Genomic DNA, 21,678 nt, shown 5'->3' on the forward strand with positions numbered 1-21,678 from the left:
ACTGCCGTGGGACTGTGAAGTCTGTGCCCTTGGCTGCGGCAACGGTATTTTAGTTGCAGCTCTAAAAGCATGACCCATAGAGCAAGAAGCAAGGCAAACGGATCGAAATAAGTCACTGCTCGTCCTTGGTAGAAATGAGGAAGCTGCTGAGGGGAGCAAAGGCTTCTGACTCATAGGTGATAGGAAACATGTCTCGAAAAAATACAAAGAACTTTCCAAAGGCAGCAGCCATTTAAAAAGCCATCCGATTCAAAAATGGACAGACAATTTGAATAAGCAGTTCACCAAAGAAGACGCACATATGGTGACTGGCATGAAAATAGGCCAATACCACAAGTCACTAGGGAAATGCAAATAAAAACTGATCTATGAAATCCTGGAGCATAGCAGGCAATAAAATGTATGTGGTTATATGAGGAGAGAGATGCATGTATATGTTTTTTAAAAGGTGCTTGCATATATAAGTGTAGTATATTCAGGTATATGCATGGAGAAAGCTTCAGAAAGTTCCTGGAAGAATGGTAATAAAAGATGATAGAATGTTTTCCACAATTTGTTGAAGCTCCCTTGTCTGTATGTGTTTATGTGCGCTCCAAATGTATTCATGTATGGATGTATGTGTGTGCATACAAAACCAAATCGGCAGCACCTTATGGGATTGGTTTACTAGGTGTGAGACCTTGGGACCATAGTCTCCTGGGGCAGCTCAGTCAATTGGCACAGATCACAAAGTCAATGTTCCACGTTCTCGTTTAGTGCATAGTGTGTGGGGTCCTAAAAGGTCGTAAGCAGCCCTCTGAGATACAGCTATTGGTCTCTTGCCATCCGGAAGCAAGGAGAGAAGAAAACCAAAGCCTTAAGGAAGACATGAGCCCACAAGACACATGGCCCCCGGGCATCACAGCCTCCTCTCGCCAGATCCCAGGGGAACTAGATGGTGCCTGGCTGCCACCGGGGCGGCTCTGCCCAGGGTCGCAGTAGAAGGTGCCATTGAGAATGGGAGGAAAATGTGGAACAAAACTCACGTCCCTCAAAAGAAAGCCAGACTTATTGGACCAGTGGGGACTAGAGGAGCCCCCAGACTCTCTGCTTAAGTCACCTTTGAACTTGGAACCGAAGCCACTTCTGGTGGTCCGCTTTGACCCAAAGATTAAACTGGCTTATGAAATAAACAACTCGCCTATGAATACAGTGCTGGTATACTTAACCATCCATATGCTCCTAAATGGTCAGCGTTTATGAAATAAACAACTCGCCTATGAATACAGTGCTGGTATACTTAACCATCCATATGCTCCTAAATGGTCAGCGTTTACCTTGATGAGAAGCTAAGGAGGGGCACGAAGAATGGAAATAATGAGAATGTTGATACATTGTGAAAAATGTAACCAGTGATGAAGCAACTTTTAAAAACTAGCTAGATGGGAACCAATTTGATATGCAACATTCAGCTAAAATCCAATAAAATATTTTAGAACAGACATCAACACCTATTAGAATGGCTAAACTTTTAAAAAATCATTTTATTGGGGGCTCGTACAACTCCTATCACAATCCACACATACATCCATTGTGTCAAGCACGTTTGTACATTTATTTCCCTCATTATTCTCAAAACATATACTTTCTACTTGAACCCTTGGTATCAGCTCCTTTTTTTTCCTTCCTCCCCCTCCCCCACCCCCATGAGCCCTTGATAATTTATAAATTATTATTATTTTGTCAAATCTTACACCAGCCGACATCACCCTTCACCCGCTTCTCCACTGTCCGTCCCCCAGGGAGGAGGTTATATATAGATCCTTGTAATCTGTTCCCCCTTTCTCCCTCACCTTCCCTCCACCTTGCCCATGTCGCCACTCTCACTACTGGTCCTGAAGGGATCATCTGCCCTGGATTCCCTGCGTTTCCAGTTCCTATCTGTACAGTGTACATCCTCCGGTCCACCCTGATTTGTAAGGTAGAATTGGGATCATGATAGTGGGGGGAAGGAAGCATTCAAGAATTAGAGGAAAATTGTATGTTTCATCATTGCTACCATGCACTGTGACTGGCTCGTCTCCTCCCCATGGCCCTTCTGTAAGGGGATGTCCAATTTCCCACAGATGGGCCCTGGGTCCCCACTCTGCACTCCCCCTTATTCACAATGCTATGATTTGTTTTGTTCTTTGATGCCTGATACCTGGTCCCTTCACCGCCTTGTGATTTCACAGGCTGGTGTGCTTCTTCCATGTGGACTTTGTTGTTTCTCAGATGGACACTTGTTTTATCTTCCCACCTATAGGACCACAGACTCTATATCTTTTGATAGCTGGGCACCGTCAGCTTTCTTCACCACATTTGCTTAACAAATGTGGCTAAACTTTTGAAAGCTGACAGAGCCAATAGCCAACAAGAATGTGAAGCTCCTAGAACTCTGCTACGAGACTTTGGTGGGAGCACATAGCTAATGGCCCAGCCGCTTTGGGAAAGGATTTGGCGGTTTCTTATAAAGCTACCCATAAATAGGTAATCCAGCAGCCCACACCTACGTGTTCACACAGGAGACACTGAAACTTAAATGGTTAAACAGAAATCTCTGTACGTTACAGTGGTTTTATGTATAATGGCCCCAGACTGGCATGGATCAACAGGGCCATCTGTGTGGTGGCATACTGCATGACCATTTTAGAGGAATTCACTCTTGGCTTATTCATAATGGGCAAATCTCAGCTGCATCAGTGGGGGGGGTGGGGGGAGCCAGACTACAAAGGCACTGCGTGGTCCATTTATAATCAAAACTACAGGGACACGAGGCAGGCTTGTTGCCAGGCACTGGTCTCGGGGGAAGGTTTGAGGCCCAGAGGTAATGTGGATGTCCTGTGTTCCAGTCAAGGTGAGAGTCACAGGATCGGGCATTTGTCAGGACAGACAGACAAGCACACCAAACATGGCGACTGACTGACTATAAATTGTATAAAAGAAATTGGTGGGTGGGTGGGAATAATTATTCTTTAAGTTAAAGCTGATCTATCTTTGCCTACCTAATAGGCACTTATTAGATCGCCTGTGGTCTGTGGTGTTGGTGAGTGTGCGGGGGCCCCTTCATAGGCTGCTGGTGGAATTTTACTGAAATTGTCCATTTTGCACTCTGAAAAAGGTGTTACCTTAAAAATGGAAAATATGTGGTTGTATTTGTGAGCGTTTTCTAGCTAAGCTTTAGCATAAGAAACATAAAAGTTGTAATCCTACCTGGCATCAGCCACGTTGTATGTTTATTGTAGTTCCTTGAAATATATGTTATTGTTGTGTGGCTCCTTTGGAATGTAAGAGGATGCATGATATGCATTTTAAATCCACATGTCCAGTAAGGGTTGTGCGTGGAGAAGTGACCAGATCGAACATGAAACAGCTGACATTTTGAATTTGGTTATATCAGATTAGTATTACTGACTGTGCCATTACAGAGCTTCCTTCTCTTTCTCCGCGAGTGGAGAGTGTGTGGGCAGTTTGGTCAGGTTAAACATCCCATGAGGAAGGCCATGGAAAGGTCTCCCCTGAGCTGAGAAGGCTCAGCCTATTGCATTCAACGCTTTGGGTGAAAGAAGGGACCCTGGTGGCGTAGTGGGTTGCATGTTGGGCTGCTAACCATAGCAGCTGGTGGTTCAAACCCACCAGCCACCCCAAGAGAGAAAGGTGAGACTTTCTGCTCCGTAAAGAGTTACAGTCTGGGAAACCCGCAGGGGCAGTTCTGCTCTGTCCGGTAAGGTCGGTCGCTACGAGTCGGAATTGACTTGATAGCAGTGAATTTTTTTTTTAACCTTTTGAAATAACTCTTTTAGCACTTAGCCACGATTGGACAGATGCAGTTAGTTTTCATTACCAGATGTTTTAATAGCCCAGGTGGTGCAACAGGTTAAGTGCTGAGCATTCGGAGCCCACCCAGGAAGACCTTACGATCTGTTCCCATAGAGATCACGGCTGGGAGGACAACCTGAGCAAGTTCTACTCTGTCACAGGACGCAGTTGTCTCAGTGATATCTAACAGTAGCTTCTGAAGTTAGCATTAGTGCAACTTAATGCAGCGGGCTTGGCATGTTTAAAGTCCAGTTAATAAAACATCAGAACACCCCACCCGCTATTAAACTAACATCAAGTAGAGACTTCAGCTCTTACAATGTGAGGCACCCAGCATTCTAGACTGGTAGCAAGCACTGCCTCTGACCCGACGGCTAGAACTGGACATTTGGATTTGATATAAGTGTAAACATGTCTGCATCCTTGATCGAAGTTAGACTTGTGAAGTCTCTTTGTTACAGTCTTCCAGGAAAATCGCAAGGAAATCACGGGTGTCTAGTCCCGTGTGTCCACCCCAGCAGAGCTCTTCTCCGGCAGTTCCCAGCCAGACTGACGGTCTCTTGATCCTGCAGATAGAGATGAGCTAAGAGCTGAGCAATTGAGACTTTGCAGCCAGTATGCTAAGAACCGTGGACACAAGCTAGCGACTTGCCCTAAGAGGCTTGTCAGGGGGGGACTTGGAGTTCACAACGTAGTGGTCTTCTGAAGATGGAATTTTGGAGTGGGATGAATTGGAGCTAATTTCTGTGTGCCACCAGGGATTTAGAAATGCCACGAGAGGTGGTTCTGGCTGGGTGGAGATGGGTTCCAGAACGCTCCAGACTGCCCTGTCCTGCCCCGCCCCACTCTGAGGCCAGGACATTGGACCACTGAGATAGCACCAAGAGTAAAAAGTTTGCCACATTGGAGTTTATCCAGAGACTCTCTACCCCAGACCCTCTCCTTTTTTGCTTTCATTTCTTATTATAAGACACTTGCAAGTTTTTAATGAAACTGTTTAACACCGAGTTTTCTTAGTTTTTGCAAATCATTTGCTTCAAAGTTGTCAAAAGAATTCTCCTAGCTACTCAGGCTTTGGAGAAGTTGGTGTATGATTTCCCATAAGGGAGGTTTGTTAGTCCGGGTTGATTAGAAAAACAAATCCAGATATGAGAGAGCTTTATATAAAAGAGTAATTGTATATTGAAAAAAATATCCCAGCCCAGTCCAGATCAAGTCCATAAGTTCGATATTAGCCCATATGTCCAATGCAAATCTATAAATTCCTTTTCAGACTCACACAGCCATGTAATAAGGCCAAATGTAGGAAGGTCGCAGGTCAGTGGGGGGAAAGTCTTGTGAATCCAGTGGCGGAGGAAGCATCTCAGCAGGACTCTATAAGGCTTGTCAACAGGAAGGGGAAGCAGAGCATGTGCCCCCGCCTCCAGGGAGGAAGAAAGGAGTTCTCAGAATCCTTAGGAGAAGGCACACAGAGGCCTCATTGGTTGTGATTTGACTGACAGGCTAGGCTCCACCCCTTCACTCAGGTTGACAGGAGGTAACTCCACAGGAGTTGGAGCACCCAGTATCCTAGACCACCATTTGGGAATTGTCTCACTGAAGCAAAAAATATGGTTAGGCTTAAAAAAACACCCCCTTTTTTTCTTTTAAAATTACATTTCTTTAAAAACGGTTGTACTTATTTAGTCAATTTTATGTGATAAAATTCTGTTATGGACAGCCGACTTCTAATTACTTTTTTGGGTAAGTGTAGTTGCATTATCTTGATAATTCAAAGATACAGAAATATACTGAATAAAAAAGTATGGAGCTCCCTCTGCTTTCCTATGCTAGTCCCATTTCTTTTTTAAAAATCATTTTATTGGGGGCTCATACTGCTCTTATTACAATCCATACATCCATCCATTGTGTCAAGCACATTTGTACATTAGTTGCCATCATTATCAAAACATTTGCTTTCTACTTGAGCTCTTGGTATCAGCTCCTCATTTTGTTCCCCTCCTTCTCCTCTCTCCCTACCTCTCTCCCTCATGAACCCATGATAATTTATAAATTATTGTATTTTTTCTTGTTTTATACTGACCGATGTCTCCCTTCACCCACTCTTCCCTCATTCATCCCCCTGGGACGGGGTTATGTGTAGATCATTGTGATTGGTTCCCCCTTCCTCCCCCCCACCTTCCCCTTCCCCTCCTAGTACCGCTACTCATTATTGGTCCTGAGGGGCTTATCTGCTAGTCCCATGTCTGGGGGGACTGTCAAGCCGATTCTGACTAACAGCGATCCCTGGAACGGAGCAGGAGCCCGGTGGGGGTGTGGCTGGCACAGGGCAGGACTGGCCTGCTAGCTGCACTGTCTGCCTGTGGTGTGAAACCACCAGCCGCTCCGTGGAGGCTTTCAATTCCTGTAAACCGTTCCAGTCTCGGAAACCCACAGGGCCAATTCTACTGTGTCCTCCAGGGCAGGGGCTGGCAACCTTTTGAGACGGAAGAGCCCATCCTGCCCCTCACAACAATTTAAAAGTTACTCAAAAGCCATAAATATATGTTTATGCACAAATGAAATCACCATGATCTGAGTAATATACTTTAACATTTTTCAGTTTTACTCCAGAGCCACATGTATGTACCAAAAGAGCCTCACTTTACTGACCCACGTGCCATAGGGTCCAGGGAGTTGGGATTGACTCTGTAGCATTAGGTTGGGGGGTGGGGGTGGCATAGGAGAACTGCCCCACAGGGTTTCTTGGCAGGAATCTTCCCAGGAGCAGCCTGTCAGATCTCCCCCCCATGGCGCCACTGGTGGGTGTGTACTCTGCAGACAGCACCGTGCAGTGACGGCTGCTGTACCCAGTGGTGGCTGTGACTGCCAGCCGTGCACGCTCTGCACACCCTCAGAAATCACCACTACGCCGTGGTGGTCCTGACCTTGCAGAAGGAACTGCGGCTCACAAGCCAAGCAGTTTGGACAGGATCATACAAGTAAGGTGTGGTGGGGTTGAATTCGGGACTAAGGGACTAGCCAGGCTCACACTCTTCATCGGTCACGCTGAAAGACATCGCCCAGCCCCAACCTCTCAGTGTGGCTCATTGGTACGCTGTACAGAGTGGCTGTGCCGAGTCAGGAAGGTGACTGCTGCTGCCTGTCTGGTTAAGGGGCGTGTGAACAAGCTCATGGTACGTGACCAGTAACGCTTGGTATGAGGCTTCTTGAATTTGGGGGAAAGCCCAAGTGTGTTCCTGGGGCACATCTGAATCCCCTTTCCCTAATCTTGTGTAGATGAGATGAGGGGCATGCTGCTGTGGTCCCGAAGACCTTCAGCTGCCTCTGTGTCCACCCCCGCTAGGTCAGGAGTTTGCAGGGTAACTGCTTCCTCTTTGGCCACAGTGAGGCTCAGTGAGGCTCAGGAGTAGACGTGCCACCTTCCGTGGAGAGACCCAGTTAGTGTGTCTCCCGTGTGTAGCCCGGGGCCCACCCACCTGTTGGTGGAGCCGCGTGTGCTCTATGATGCTGACCAGGTGTCAGGGTGCTCCAGGGTACGACGTATGAGGAAGAGCATTTGTTTGGTCTCCTTGCCTCTGATGGTGGGGGTTCCTGGTGCAGGACTGAGCACTGTAGTGTCATGTTGGATGTGGATCGCTGTGAAGTCAGTGGCCAACTGGGCAGCAGGGCTGACGACAGCACAGCTTTACTTACAGGTTCGCCCCGTTCAACCAACTGCCTTTGAGCAGCCCCAGCTGGGTGCCGGGCATGCCCCATGCTTAAGGAGCTCCAGGCAGCAGAGGAAATCGGGAATCTCAGCCCACCGTGCTGATGCTGAAAGCACCCCCAAGCCCAGGCAGCCAAGTGGGAGGGAGGAGGGCCAGCTGCGGGAGCGTTTGAGGGTGTTCAGCAGGTGACAGTTGGCAGAATCACTCCACCTGGAAGTCAGAGGCCCGAAGAGGGGGGCACCTGGGATGTCTGAGACTTGATTGGGTGGGCAGAAGCTAGCGATCTGACTAGGACAAACAGGTTTGGGGAGAAGACAGTAAGTTCCATTTGGGCAGTACTGAGTTTGAGGCCTTCCCCCCCACCCCCAGGGGCATTCCAGAGGATTCAGAGCTAATAATCAGGAGAGAGGGAGGTTGTAAAGTATGACTGTGACCTGATGGCATTCACGTGTGTGTTTATATACATATTTACCTTTTTAATTTGAAGGGAAACATGTTTTCCCCTTAAAAAATAAAACTTGGCTTCTAATGAGAATGACTGAGAAACATGATCTTGTCCGAATTCTCTCCTTTTCTGCCTCCCTCTGTTCATTCAAATGGCTTGAGAGTTTTTCTTCTTTCTGAACCGTCTCTAGTCGTGTTTCTTAGAATCCATCATTGGTCTTATTTGGGACAAGAAGGAATCAGTCATCAAACATTCCAGGTCATTCAGTGCAGATGAGCAGTTCTCACTGTGTACACAGGGCAGAAACACAGGTTCTAGGTTTCCCTCTCTGGAGAAAGAGGAGACTACCTCTCCTGTACACAGTTGCAGTCTCAGAAAGCCACAGGGGCAGTCCTTCCCTATCCTATAGAGTCACTGAGTCCGAATTGAAGTTTGAAGGTCCCTTCTAGAGCCCTTGGGATAGAAGCCCTTGCTTTTTAAGAAAGCTCTGCTTTTACATTGGTGTGGGGTCAAATGCCAGTCGCTGGTGAACACGAGTGGAAGAGCGCTTGCGTCTCGGCCGGCAGCTGGCAGCAGTAGTCCTGCTTCTGCTGCAGTGTCTTAGGGACCTCCCAGGCCTGCAGCTTCTCCCCTGATCCACGGCTGCACGCTCGGCTTAAAGAGGACTGAGGGTTCTACCTTTCTCGTCTGAGCGTTACCTTTCTTATCTTTCTTTTGCCGCCTAGATAAGTCACTTTGGGAACAAGTATTCGTAGCCCTGACTACCACCAGCCTTCCCTTTGCGTTTGCTTTTCCTGAAATGAACAGTTAGCACGCCCTTTGATTCTGCTACTTCCTCTCAATCGCTAATGTAAGCTCCACCCCAGTCCTGGACACAGCATAAGTCAGTCCCCTGGTGACCCATTGATGCACCGAGGGTAAGCACCTGGGGTCCTCCCGTCTGGGACCTTGCCTGATGACGGCTCTGTGCCCCTTGAGCTTTCTGACTTTGTACCAACTTCCTGTCTGTTCCTCACAGTGAATGGGAACCCTTTAAAAACAGAAGAATCCCATGTGTCTTCTCCCTGTGCCTACAGCAGTGCCTGCCCCAGACAAGCAGGGGCAGGGCGGCTGCAGCTGCCTTTGAATGTCTCCTTTGTGCTGAGTACTGCCTTCATCCCGCATGCCTGCAACAGCTTACAATGTGGAAGGGGCCAAATGGTGGTCTCGACTCCCCAGCAGCTCCCTGGAAGCAAAGACCTGGTCACCTCCCTGGGAAAAGGGCCTGGAAAAGCCCACAGGGTGGTCCTACCCGTGTTCTGGAGTGGAGGGCGTAGCCTGTTGTGTAAAGGCAGGGCACACGGTTCCACACAACTGGGTTAAAAGTGTACGTGCCACTTGTGTTCGCTTAATGACCAGTGGCCTTAGGAATGGGAACGTGAGGCAACTGATTCCAAGACAAAGGCGAACAAAGGGAGAACCGTAAGTGTCCCGGGGAATAACTCAATAGGACACGTGCCATTTGGACGGTTCTCTGGTCAGAATGCGTTGACTCATGTGACTAACTTGGCAAACTCCTTGACATACAGCGGAGTCCAGAGTTTCTCAGCTTTTCCCCATTTTCATATCCCAGCCCTGATCTGAGGCCTAACTGCAAACAGCTGGTCCAGAGCATGTGTTTGTGTTGTGTTCTCCTAACCACAGGGAGCCTTGGTGACGTATCAGCTCTTACCACAGGGTCAGCAGTTCGAAACCAACCACTCTTGCTACTCCCATAGAGCGTGGCAGCCTTGGAAACCCACTCCCTGTCCCAGAGAGTCGCCCCGAGTCAGAATGTGCTCGACGGCCGTGAGTGAGTGAACTCCGCTATTTCCTAACAAGTAGGGCAAAGGAACCAGAAAAGAATGGCTGGGCTCCCTGATGGTTACTGAAGTTAAAATTTAACAGACAAGGCAAAGTTTCTTTCACCAAGTAAGGATTTAGGGTGATTTTACTGCTCCGTATGTTTAAAGTACTTCCACGGTCCCGTTTTGGACCATGGGCATCGTGCCACTGAGCTGTCATGTGTGGCCGCCAGTGGACTGCGGACGGTGTTGTGCTGTGCTGTGCAGCCTGTTCTGACTCGGAGAGGCCCCACAGCCCAGAGCAGACCCGCCCGGATGGCGCTGCTGGCAATTGCAGCCCCTTAGAGAAAACCGCCCCCTGAGACCCTGTGGAGCTCAGTTGGCGTCACCGGAAGTGGGGTGGCTTGGTGGTGACTAGTGTTCATGACAGTTGTCCCTTGCTCAGAGTGGGGCAGGGGATCTGAATCAGGAGACTTGCATTGTGCAGAGAGCCAGCGTTAGGAAATCCCGTGAGCAGTTTTGGTAAGGTCGTAGAACTGGGGTTGGAAGTTCTTCTCCAGGGTTCACGTGGAATCATCCTTAGGCTCCTGACAACCTCTCCGTAGACACCTTAGTAGACACTGTAGTAGCTGTCCCCTTCTGCCTCACTGATTCCCAGTGAAGGGTCCGTGGTGAAGTCTGTGTACGGATCGGAAATCACCACATCATCAGCTTGATTGCTGCCTTTATCGCCCTCGTCTTCAGTTCAGACCAAGGAACAGCTATCTCTCGACACTCTGTGCCCATTCCCTTGGAAAAGCCTATGGAGCCTACGTGATGTTGTTTTCACTGGGAGAGGCCAGTGCCGGGTGAGCTGCTGTCTGCAAGCCCTTGTGTTCTAGAAAGCTTGTTTGACTCGATCTTCTGAACGAAATGTACGCTATCAACCCCTTTGGTTTTCGATGTGTGGTGTGAATGCGTGGTTTGTGACTTCCTCCCAAAGAGAGCCATCCTTTCTTCCTTTGAAAAATAGCATCACTTTTGCCTCTGGTCGATGGGCTTGCTTTTTATTTGGCGGTCAAAAGTTGGAGGTGTGGGGTATTGTGTGAGTCAATAGAAGGTTGGCAAAAAAGAAGACCGTCAGTGAGATGGACCTGCACAGTGGCTGCAGTGGGCTCAAACACGGCACCAATTGTGTTTTGTAGTGGTGTACATCGGGTTACTGTGAGTTGAAACTGGCTCAGTCTGTTCACAGCACCAATAACTCCTGTTTCATGCTACGACTAGGAATATCTTCAGGGGCAAACTACTCCAGCCTTACAGCCTGTTTGGGAATGCTAGGGGCAGAATACCGGATGGTTGCTCAGTCTTTGCTGGGATACTTCAGTGATGGGAGATTTAATATTCTCGTTGTGGACAGCTGGCTCTAGTGTGTTAATGTCTCTGTTGGGTGTGTCCACAGTAGGCCTCCTGGTCACTTACAGCTTTGGCCCTCGTTCTGTCCTCTGAGGTGATAGATAACGAGCCTTTTGTCACATAACCCAAACCAAATACATCAAACCCATCGCCACCGAGTCAATTCTGCCTCATAGCCGCCCTGTGGGATGGAGTAGAATTAATTACGCCCATGGTTTCCCAGGCTGCCCATCTTTCCTGAAGCAGAAAGCCTCATCTTTCTCCCCCAGGTGGCTGGTGGGTTTGAACCACTAACCTTGAGATTAGCAGCCTAATGTCTATCCCAGAAGGCCCCCCCAAGGGGCCCCTTTCCTCCCAGCAGCACAGGTGTCTCTCTCTTCTCTGAACTCTCATGTTCTTATCGACAGAAATGGTCCGAGTTTTATAACTTGAGGAGAAGAACTGATATGATTGTCACCCTTGGCAGAATCCTCCCCTGTCTCTGATTATCTTAGTTTTATTGCTGTGGGCATCAGAAGGGGGAAAGCGGCCGTGTGTTGCCTGCCCCTTGGCCTGAGAGCTTGGACAGGTTGCTTCCAGTTGACATTCTTGCCCTGAGTAAATGAATGAATGGACTCTCTTCACTGTCCACTTACTGACCATTCCCTGTGTGCCACCATGTGTCTTGCACTTGTTTAGGCCTTAAGTGTTGATGAGTCACAGTGAACGAAGCAGGTAGGTGTCTTGCCCTGTGGAGGGTTCAGTTTTCCTCCCTAGATGTTTTTACTTTGAGAGATGAAGGGTTCTGATTAGTCAAAATAACAAGCCTCGTTGTCTCCCTTCCCTTGGTGTTTTTGGTTTCCAGAGCACTCCGGGTTTTCACACTGTCTTTGCTCTGTAGATATTTGGAGTCTGGGAGTGATCCTCTTCATGTTGGTGTGCGGGCAGCCGCCCTTTCAAGAAGCCAATGACAGCGAGACGTTGACAATGATCATGGATTGCAAATACACAGTCCCGTCCCACGTGTCTAAAGAGTGTAAAGAGTAAGTACCAGCAGCCCTCGGAGATCGCAAGCACTCATACGGAACCCAGAAATCCTGTTTTGTTTAAGGTGCCAGGAAAATCCAAGGTAACTTCAACAGCCAAGTTCCCACATCTGGGTTTATGTTCCAATGTGAGATTCCAACAGCTGTTCAGCCGGGGGTGGGGGGCGGGTGGGCAAGAATATGATTTGAAATGTAATATTAGGGTACAGAGTGGGTTCGTCTGTCTGTTCAATAAATCAGTGTCTTGCAAGCAAGAAACCCTTCACATGCCTTGTCAGCACCCACTTCCCTTGAAGTGAAGACGTCACCATGGGAACTGCGTCAGTGGCAGCACCACTGGAGTCTACAGAGCATCATGTTACTCCCTCCCCCGCCCCGTTGACTTAGGAGCACAGGTTTGGCTTACGCGCGTGGCCGTGGGAAGCCAGCAACCAAATATCTACTCAAGTTGATTATTTGGGACTTAATGGTATATGTAAGGTGACCAGACATCCCGCTTTTGGCGGGACAGTCCCGATTTTTAACAATTTTTCCTATGTCCCACGGCATTTTTAAAAAGTCCCAATTTTTGGAAAGAATGCACGACAAGCTAGGGTATATGGTTTTCAGCTGCCATGTGGCTATTTCACCAGGATGTGAGTTTTATCAGTGGTGTCCCGCTTTACCGATGTTACAATCTGGTCACCTTATATACCTGCAGTGTGAAATGCAGTAATGGACTAGAGGAACCGTGGAAGTTTGGTCTTTCTTTGGCTGACATTGCGAGTGCTATTTTTAATGAGGTCAGCTGAGAGGATAGCTACTACTTGAAGGCATTTGATTGTCTTGATACAGTTTTGAGCCTCAGATCAGGATTTTAAAGAGAGATTTTTTTTTCCCCCTCACCTGCTAAGGGTTGCTATGGGATTCTCTTCTCCAAATGGAGCCCCATCTTCAACTATGTGGTTAATGGTTAAGAACTTGAAGGTCAAATGATCTGGGTTCAACTATTGGCTGTGCCATTTACTAATTATGGGAGAATGGTAGAACCTACCTGACTACCTACTGATTGTAAAGCTCTTAGCTCAGCCTTTGTGCATAGGGCACACTCAGTCAGAAGATTGCTGTGCTGAAGGTGGTTACTTTTAGGTCATTATTGTTTTTGTTATTCTCTGCCTCAGGAGCCAGGGCAGCCATCTGTGGGTGTAGATTGTGTGCATGTTAGATGTTGGTAATACCAGGAGTAGCTCCATCCCCCTTAGTGAAAAACTAAAACGGATTCATGTACTTCCTTTTATTTTGACACACTTCATTCAAAAGAACGTGTAAAACATCATCTAAAAAGCCGAGCACCTTAGGCACCTATAATCCAGCTCCCAAAAAAACGGAGCAGTGCCCCTTGTCCTAGAGGTCCCCATGATGCTTCTGTCCTGGAGAGCCTGTCTTTCAGCCACAGCACTGCTTGTCCATTCCAGTCTTTCCTGTGCCTAACTTCACTAAGTTGTATTGTTTGTTCAAGGATCATTCCATTTAGTCCACATTTTCCAACGTATCGGCCTCAAGTATTTATAACATCCTCTTAGTTTGAAGGTCTATGGAATCTGTGGGCCCCTTTTGTTCCGATATTGACAACGTGTCCTTTTGCTTCTTCTTTTTTTTTTTGCCTTGATCTGTCTTGCCCCAAATGTGTTAATTGTATTAATCTTTTTCAGAGAACTACCTTTGACTTCATTTGCTTTTTCCCTCAACTAACACAGAAGTTAGCCTAAAATGTTCATGATCTTCCTGTTTTAACTTACACAGACATCTTTGTGTATTTAATTTAGCAAAATCTAGAATTGATCTGTAATGTTACCGTCTTCCTAAATAACCCCTAAAATCCTTACAAAGCTTTAATTCCCCTCCAATATTTTAGTAACATTTTTTTTTTACTTCACAAATTAGGTAGTGTTATTTCATAGAGATAAAAATCATTTAGACTTACTCAGGTGTTTGCCAAAAATGTTTCTTATTCATCCTTCTTACATATCAACCCTCTCAGCTGGATCTCATTCTTCTGAAAGTTGGATCCTTTTGAATTTCTCTAGGTGAGCATTTGTCAGTGATGATTGTATTAGTCTGTATTGAACATGACATTATCTGATAAGTGTTCTTGAAAGTTTCACTGGGTATAGGATTCTGGGTTGAAACTTTTGCTCTTGAAAAGACGATTCTGCTCCCTTCTGACATCCATTGTTGCTGCTGCGAAGTCAGCTGTGTCTTATGGTTGTCCCTGTGTGAGTGCTATCTGTTCTCTCCGACTGCCCGCCTAGAACATGTTAGGGCTCCCGGGTCAAGGTTTGCATTCTTTGATGAATTTGGAAACTCTTCATGCATCAGTTTTTCTTTCTTTTTAAAAAAAATCATATTATTGGGGGCTTGTACAACTTTTGTACATTTGTTTCCCTCATCATCATTCTCAAAACATTTGCTTTCTACTTGAGCCCTTGGTATCAGCTCCTCAGTTTTTCCCTCCCTTTCTGCTCCCCCTCCCCCATGAACCGTTGATAATTTATAAATTATTATTATTTTGTAATATCTTACACTATCACCCACTTCTCCGCTATCTGTCCCCTAGTGAGGATGTTATATATTGATCCTTGTAATCTGTTCCCCCTTTCTACCCCACCTTCCCTCCACCCTCCCAGTATTGCCTCTCTCACCACTGGTCCTGAGGGGTTCACCTGTCCTGGATTCCCTGTGTTTCCAGTTCTTACCTCTACCAGTGTACATCCTCCAGTCTAGCTGGATTTGTAAGGTAGAATTGGGATCATCATAGTGGGGGGAAGGAAGCATTCAAGAACTAGAGGAAAATTGTATTTTTCATCATTGCTACACTGCACCCTGACTGGCTCGTCTCCTCTCTGTGGCCCTTCTGCAAAGGGATGTCCAATTGCCCACAGATGGGCCCTGGGTCCCCACTCCGCCCTCCCCCTCATTCACAATGCTATGATTTTCTTTGTTCTTTGATGCCTGATACCTGATCCCTTTGGTGCCTTGTGATCTCACAGGCTGGTGTGCTTCTTCCATGTGAGCTTTGTTGTTTCTCAGGCCACTTGTTTATCTTCCAGCCTATAGGACCCCAGACGCTATATCTTTTGATAGCCAGGCACCATCAGCTTTCTTCACCACATTTGCTTATGCGTCTGCTTTGTCCTCAGTGATTGAGTTGGGACAGGCTGGTGTGCTTCTTCCATGTGGGTTTTGTTGTTTCTCAGCTAGATAGCCGCTTGTTTATTTTTAGGCCTTTAAGACCTCTGATGCTATCTTTTGATAGCCAGGCACCATCAGCTTTCTTCATCACGTTTGCTTATGCACCCGTTGTCTTCAGTGAATTGTGCCCAGGAAGGTGAGCATCTCAGACTGCTGAATTGTTAGAACAAAGTATTCTTGTGTTGAGGGAGTCTTTGAGTCGGGGCCCACTGTTCATCTGTTTCCTTAATACTAAGCCTATAAATATATGTACATAGATCTATTACCCCCTTGTCATATACAAATATATTTATGCCTGTATATGCCTATATTTAGATCTCTATAACTGCCCTTTGCCTCCTAGTTCTTTCCTCTATTTCTTTGTACTTTCCTCTTGTCCCACTATCATGTTCAGCCTTTATCTGGTTTTTCAAAGAAAACATCTTTCTGGTTTTCCTTTCCTTTTGGAATTCTGGTTAGGCGTGTATTAGAGCCACCACCCCCACCCCCACTCCAACACTACAGAGCAGTGTTGTATGGGCTTCTGTTCCTTAGTCGTATTTTCATGTATCTCCTTCATGACCTTGAACATATTCAGTACTGTTGTCGTCTGTGTGTCTCAGCCCTTCTCACACTGATGCTAGGAACCCAAACAGCAAGTACTCTTTCCATCCATCCGTCTACTGTCCATCCCTCCCTCCCTCGCTCCATCTATCCACCCATTCTTCCCTTCCTCCCTCCAGCTGGGCTCCCATCTTCAGTAGCTTGACGCATTGCATTCAGTTCCCTTCACCCGATGTGGTTTTCAGAACAGGAGCAGAAATCATCAGACGGAAAGCCAGCTTTGTGGATCACCTCTCAAAGCCCCAACTTTGTTTATTTCTAGTGGCTGCGTAGTGTTTTAAAAAAAATTTCCCCCCTTTTGGCCAACATGACATCCTTAAAAACAAAACACCTGAAAACGTGTAACATTTTACTTGTCTTTATTAGGGTCAGTGGGCCCTGTACCTGGCTTGTTCCTGACCATTGGTTCTGAAATGCCACTGAGCCAGCAGCTAATTCAAGGACAGGTGTTAATTTGCGACTAGAGTTAATTATAGATTATAGCAAGCTGTGCTTGTCTGTTTGAGATAACCGGTTTATCTGGAAGTGGTGACTTTTTTTATTTTACAACTCTTGATAGCTCCCCATTTTCATTATTTCTACCAGCCCCCCCCCCGAACTCCCCACCACGTAATGATTAATCCTAATTGAATTGATTGTGTAAGAGTGGGAAATAATAAAATGAGTCGCCATTACTCATCCTGCTTGCTTTCACCGTGGGTGTCCTTTCCTCCTAGCCTGATCACTCGGATGCTGCAGAGAGACCCCAAGCGCAGGGCCTCTCTCGAGGAGATCGAGAACCACCCCTGGCTCCAGGGCGTGGACCCCTCGCCGGCCACCAAGTACAACATCCCTCTGGTGTCTTACAAGAATCTCTCGGAAGAGGAGCACAACGGCATCATTCAGCGCATGGTGCTTGGGGACATCGCTGACCGGGACGCCATTGTTGAGTAGGTCCTGCGCCTTAGCGTGGGCTCACGGGCCTTGGGCTCCTGGGAGGGCCGTTCTCTCCCAGCCAGGGCCTTGGGGCACACCGCACCGTGGATGGCCGTTCTCTCCCAGCCAGGGCCTTGGGGCACACCACACCGTGGCCAGACTCCCCAGTTGGCAGGGGTGAGATCGTACTTAGCTCCAACGTGCCCGGCACAGTGTGTGGCACAGAGGTTTTCCTGTCTGCCAGTAAGCCCCTGGGGGCTGTCAGTGCCGGCGTGGGATTGGAGTCTCTTCTTGTCATTCATTTGGACTCGCCTGTCTTCTCCCCCAGGACCAGGGAGAAACGGGGCGTAGGACAGCTGCGGGCTCTCTAGTCAGGGTGGGCCGTGGGGGGTTGTCAGTGAGGTGGACGGCAGTCAAATCCACGTCTGTCCATGGCGACCTTGTGCTACAGGAGCATGCAGCCTAAACAGAGTGGCTGCGGAGCCCACGGGTCCCACTGATGACCAGTGCCTGTGGAAAACACTGAAGCCCGGTCCCAGTCCCCGCAGACCTTTGAGATGACCGCTCCCGCAGCGTGAAGAGCCACTGGCTCTGTCTCCATGGTAGTGAGTTTCTGTAAGAGGCGCTGGCTGTGAGCTGCACACACCCTTCCCACCAGTGAGGACCAGAGGACTTGGACAACTGCATGAGACAGCTGAGGATGAGGGAAAGTGGGGCTCTGGGCAGCAAAAGAGGGACTCCTACTGGGAGAACTGCTCGGTGTGGCTGAGAGACCTGGTACTGAGTCCCAGAGTGGACCTACAGGCCTGCTTCCTGGGTGGGGTGGGGCTGGGCATGGTGGGGTCACATGCAACAGCCCAGTGTGAGGGGCTGGTCCCCGAGAGAGGGGCATCTGTGTGAAGGACATGAGACTTTAGGCTGCTTTTCATTCACTGGCAAGAAAAGATCCCCAGAAATCGACCCACCTCTTCACTTTGGCGTCAGTAGATTTCCACCTATTTCCCAGTGCATTCCTGTGATGCCTCTCGCTTGCTCCAGCCACTGGAAGAGGCTCGGGAATGCACAGGAAAAACTTTTGCATTTCTGAGTCACCCTGAGGTAGTTTTATATTTATTTTCTAGTAGTAAGTAGACACACACACACACACACACACACACAGAAAATTTGCCTTGTTCACTCCCCTTAAGTTCGGTGGCAGCAGTCATGGTCACCATGCTGGGCAGCCAGCACCATCCCCAGCAGAAGCTTGGTCCCTTGGCCCTCGGGAACCGCTCGTCTCTGTCCACACGTTGGCCTGCCCCGAGGGGTTCTGTCAGTGGGACTGTGCAGTATGCGCCCTTTTCTGCCTGCCGCGCTCACGGGAACGTTTCCCAGGGTCGCCCACTCCAGGGCCTGTGCTGGAGCCTCACTTCTCTTTGTGGCTGAGTAATTAATTCTCCATCGTATGTGCGCACCACCTTTCACGTACCCAGTCATCTACCTTACTTAATGTGTTCAGTGAGCACAGTGGCGTTACAGACTGAAAACCAACCCCCTGCTTTTGACCTGAGTCTGACTCCCACCCTGTCACACAGTACCTCTGCCTCCTGAGGTCCGGGAGCAGACAGACAGCCTCATGGCACGGGACACTTCCTGCTTAACCCATGTCCCATGGAGAATGAATTAATGCACATTCAGCTACATCTCCCAAAGGAAGGGGCGGGGGGTGGGGGTACTCTAAGTGTGGCTGCCCCTCAGTGCGTGATCACATGCCCCAGATGAAGCAGAGATGGGCAAGCCAAGCTGGCTGCCCCCTGGGGAGCCCCAGTCCTTACTTCTTTACTCGGTGTGAGCAGCTCCTCGTTTTGAGGGTGGTTCTTGGACTTGAAGACCCTGGACAAGCCTCCTAAATACATCACCTGCCTTACCTAGGACTCTGCTGAGCAGCCGTTTCAGGTCAGGTCAGTCGCCCTGAGCCCTGTGTTTTTCTTGAGCTCTGGTGGTGGCACCTAGCCTGGGCTGTCCCCTGACACTGTACGGTCTGTACAAGGTGAGCTCCGCTAGGGGTCCTCTCCTGAGTGTTTTCACTAACTACAGAAAGCACCACGCTTGGGTCCCTGGGTCCCCGGGCCACGTGGGGTCCTTCGCACTCGTGGGCCTGGCCAGACGAGGTACTCAGGGGGCATTGCTCTTGAAGTGGGTTTATGAGCAGGCTGATTTATTCTGCAAAGAGGCTGTCCTGTGCTCTCAACCACAGTATGACTTGCCAATTCTCTGATCTGCGTGGATGCTGGCATTTGAGCGCATGTTCGTGTCCCATGATGGATGCCATGTCCCTTTGTGCTGCTGAGGGCTGCAAGTCAGCCAGCATGACACAAGTCCACACTGACACACGGCACGGCCGGCAGGTGTGCACCTGGGATGCCTGCTTACCTGTTCTTATGCACCCAAAGCCCCCTTCCAGCCCAGCTGCCGCCAGCATGGTGGGTTTTTCCAGCACAAATGTTTTCATCCAGGTTTTCAGAATTCCAAGAGTAACCTAAGTAACTAATAGCAGTGGGTTTTGTTTTCTTTTCCCCCCTCTAGTTTTGTGGTATAATTTTAAAGCTCACAAGTCATTGCATTTGGGTTGCTTGTGCATTTCTTGGTCGGGTTTGGTGTTTAAATCCAGCTCTGCCGGGCGTGGAGTGTGCCTTATGTTCGCTGTCGCTGTGTCTTCTGCAGAGCCCTGGAGACCAACAGATACAACCACATCACCGCCACCTACTTCCTGCTCGCCGAGAGGATCCTGAGGGAAAAGCAAGAGAAGGAGACCCAGACCCGATGTGCCAGCCCCAGCAGTATCAAAGCCCAGTTCAGGTGAGAGGAAAACACACAAGTTTCGCCTTTTAAAATCGCGGACCTGCTGATGTCGTTTTAATGCTTCTTAACTGTGGGGAGTGGGATCCCCCACATGGTTTTCCCGTGTGAGTGTGTGTGTGTGTGAGCATGGCTGGGGTGGGGGTGGTGTGCCTCCTCTGTCACTAAGTGACTCCTTCCCCTCTTGGGCTCCGTGGACAGAGGGCCTGTGGCTAGTGGTCTCACTGGGAAGGCTCGGGAGCTGCAGTTTCACCCTGGGGCTTGCTCACTGTGTCCATGAAAGTCGTCCCGATCTAGCCTGTACTGCCCGCTCATGCTTTCAGTGTCCGTCTCAGGGACGATGGGGAAACTCCCCCTTAGTTATGTGGAGATTATGAAGGGGCATTGCTGTGCCCTGCAGCCTGGCGCTGGCTGAGGGCTCCCGGCAGCAGTCAGATCAACGGCGCAGAGATGTGTCGCCGTCAGAGGCAGGCTGCTTGCTCAGGCAGGGCCCTGCAGCAGTGAGGGGATGTAGGGCAGGAAGTGTCAGACTGGCTAGCCCGAGGTTCCGTAGTCCCTGGACTCGGTTCTGCGCTGAACACAGCAGAAGTAACTGTGGCTGGCAGAAATGAGTGTAAGCATGGGCAGCCTCACAACTCCACAACTGGTGGAGTCTGAAGTCAGAGAGAAAGGCTCAGGCCTTCAGAGCCCTTCCTCATCTAGCACTCCAACCGTCTTCAGGGTTGTCTGCCCCTGCCTGGGAATGCCGAGGGCAGGCGGCTGGAGCACTGTGGAGAGGGGGTGGGACACCAGGTGGTGGCACCAGCTCACCCCAGAATGGAACTTACTACGCTGCTGGGTCTTGCCCCAAAGGAGCCATGGTGGGTGCCCTGGTTACTCATTGATCTTGCTAACCGCTAGGTCAGCAGTCGAAACCACCAGAAGCCCCACAGGAGAAGACAGGGCTTGTCCTACTCCTGTACAGAGTTAGTCTTGGAACTCGCGGGCCATCCCCCGTGCTGTGCGGTCACTGAGTTGGCACTGGCCCGATTGGGGCGGCGAGTTCGGTTTTCATTCCGAGTGCAGGCTGCTTGATACTGTGGGCAGTTGTTGAAGGTGGGCATTCAGGGGCTACTGCTTCTTGGCTTCAGGTTGTGATTTTCTTTTCTTAAGTCATTTTACTCCTCTCCAAAACATGTTTGGAGAACTGGCATGTGACCATCGTAGTAGGGGTCCACCCGACTGTGTTTGCCATGTGGACTGTGGGTACTGCAACCAGGTGAGGCCCTTGGGCGCGTGCGGGCCAGGCCACTGCCTGCAGGGCCTTGTGAAGACCTCAGGGAGCTGGCTTCTCGTCCTCGTGGAGGACCAGCCCTGGGAGGAGACCCTGAGACCGTTCATGCGCCCCATCTGACCACAGCATGAAGCGTCCAACCTGGGGGGGTTAGCAGCTAAGGTAGCCGGCCTTTCGTTGGATGCTGGGGTCCGCGAGCCCGTGGGGCCATCCTCTCTGTGTTGGTGAGCGGGGTGGAAGACAGGCGCAGCCTGGCGACCACAGCCTCGAGCTCGCCACATCAGTGTGAGCGGTGCTGACGCCGCATGCCCGGTTGTTGGCTGCTGCCCTTGTCCTCATGTTGGGAGAGACGCAGATTCATGGCCGCGAGGACTGCGCGCATCATCCAAGGCAGTGCGGGCGCAGGTGCGCGCTCAGTCCGAGGCAGCGCTGGTGATCCGGTGAATGCGTCTGTGGAGAGCAGCAGGCGCCCGGCTGCGACCCCTGTGCCTTGCTTCTGGTCGGGGAGTTTTCATCCTGGGTGCACGGATTGGCTGCAGACCCACACGGGCACCTCCCCTCCCTCATGAGTGCCCTCTGCTTG

The 21,678-nt window shown here is 49.4% G+C and overlaps 1 protein-coding gene across 2 annotated transcripts in view; it reads left to right on the forward strand.

Annotated features, from left to right (window-relative positions):
* Positions 1-21,678, forward strand: part of SNRK (SNF related kinase) — a 53,382-nt gene that overhangs the window by 26,994 nt on the left and 4,710 nt on the right. For both annotated transcript variants that reach the window (XM_045295049.1, XM_045295050.1), the window contains exons 4-6: positions 12,091-12,232; positions 16,786-16,998; positions 19,688-19,822. In XM_045295049.1, coding sequence (XP_045150984.1) covers positions 12,091-12,232; positions 16,786-16,998; positions 19,688-19,822 — 490 coding nt within the window. The remainder of the gene's footprint in view (positions 1-12,090; positions 12,233-16,785; positions 16,999-19,687; positions 19,823-21,678) is intronic.

Source organism: Echinops telfairi, unplaced genomic scaffold (genome assembly GCF_000313985.2).
Source record: "Echinops telfairi isolate 266 unplaced genomic scaffold, ASM31398v2 ScPeMD7_4225;HRSCAF=4972, whole genome shotgun sequence".
Taxonomy (NCBI): Eukaryota; Metazoa; Chordata; class Mammalia; order Afrosoricida; family Tenrecidae; genus Echinops; species Echinops telfairi.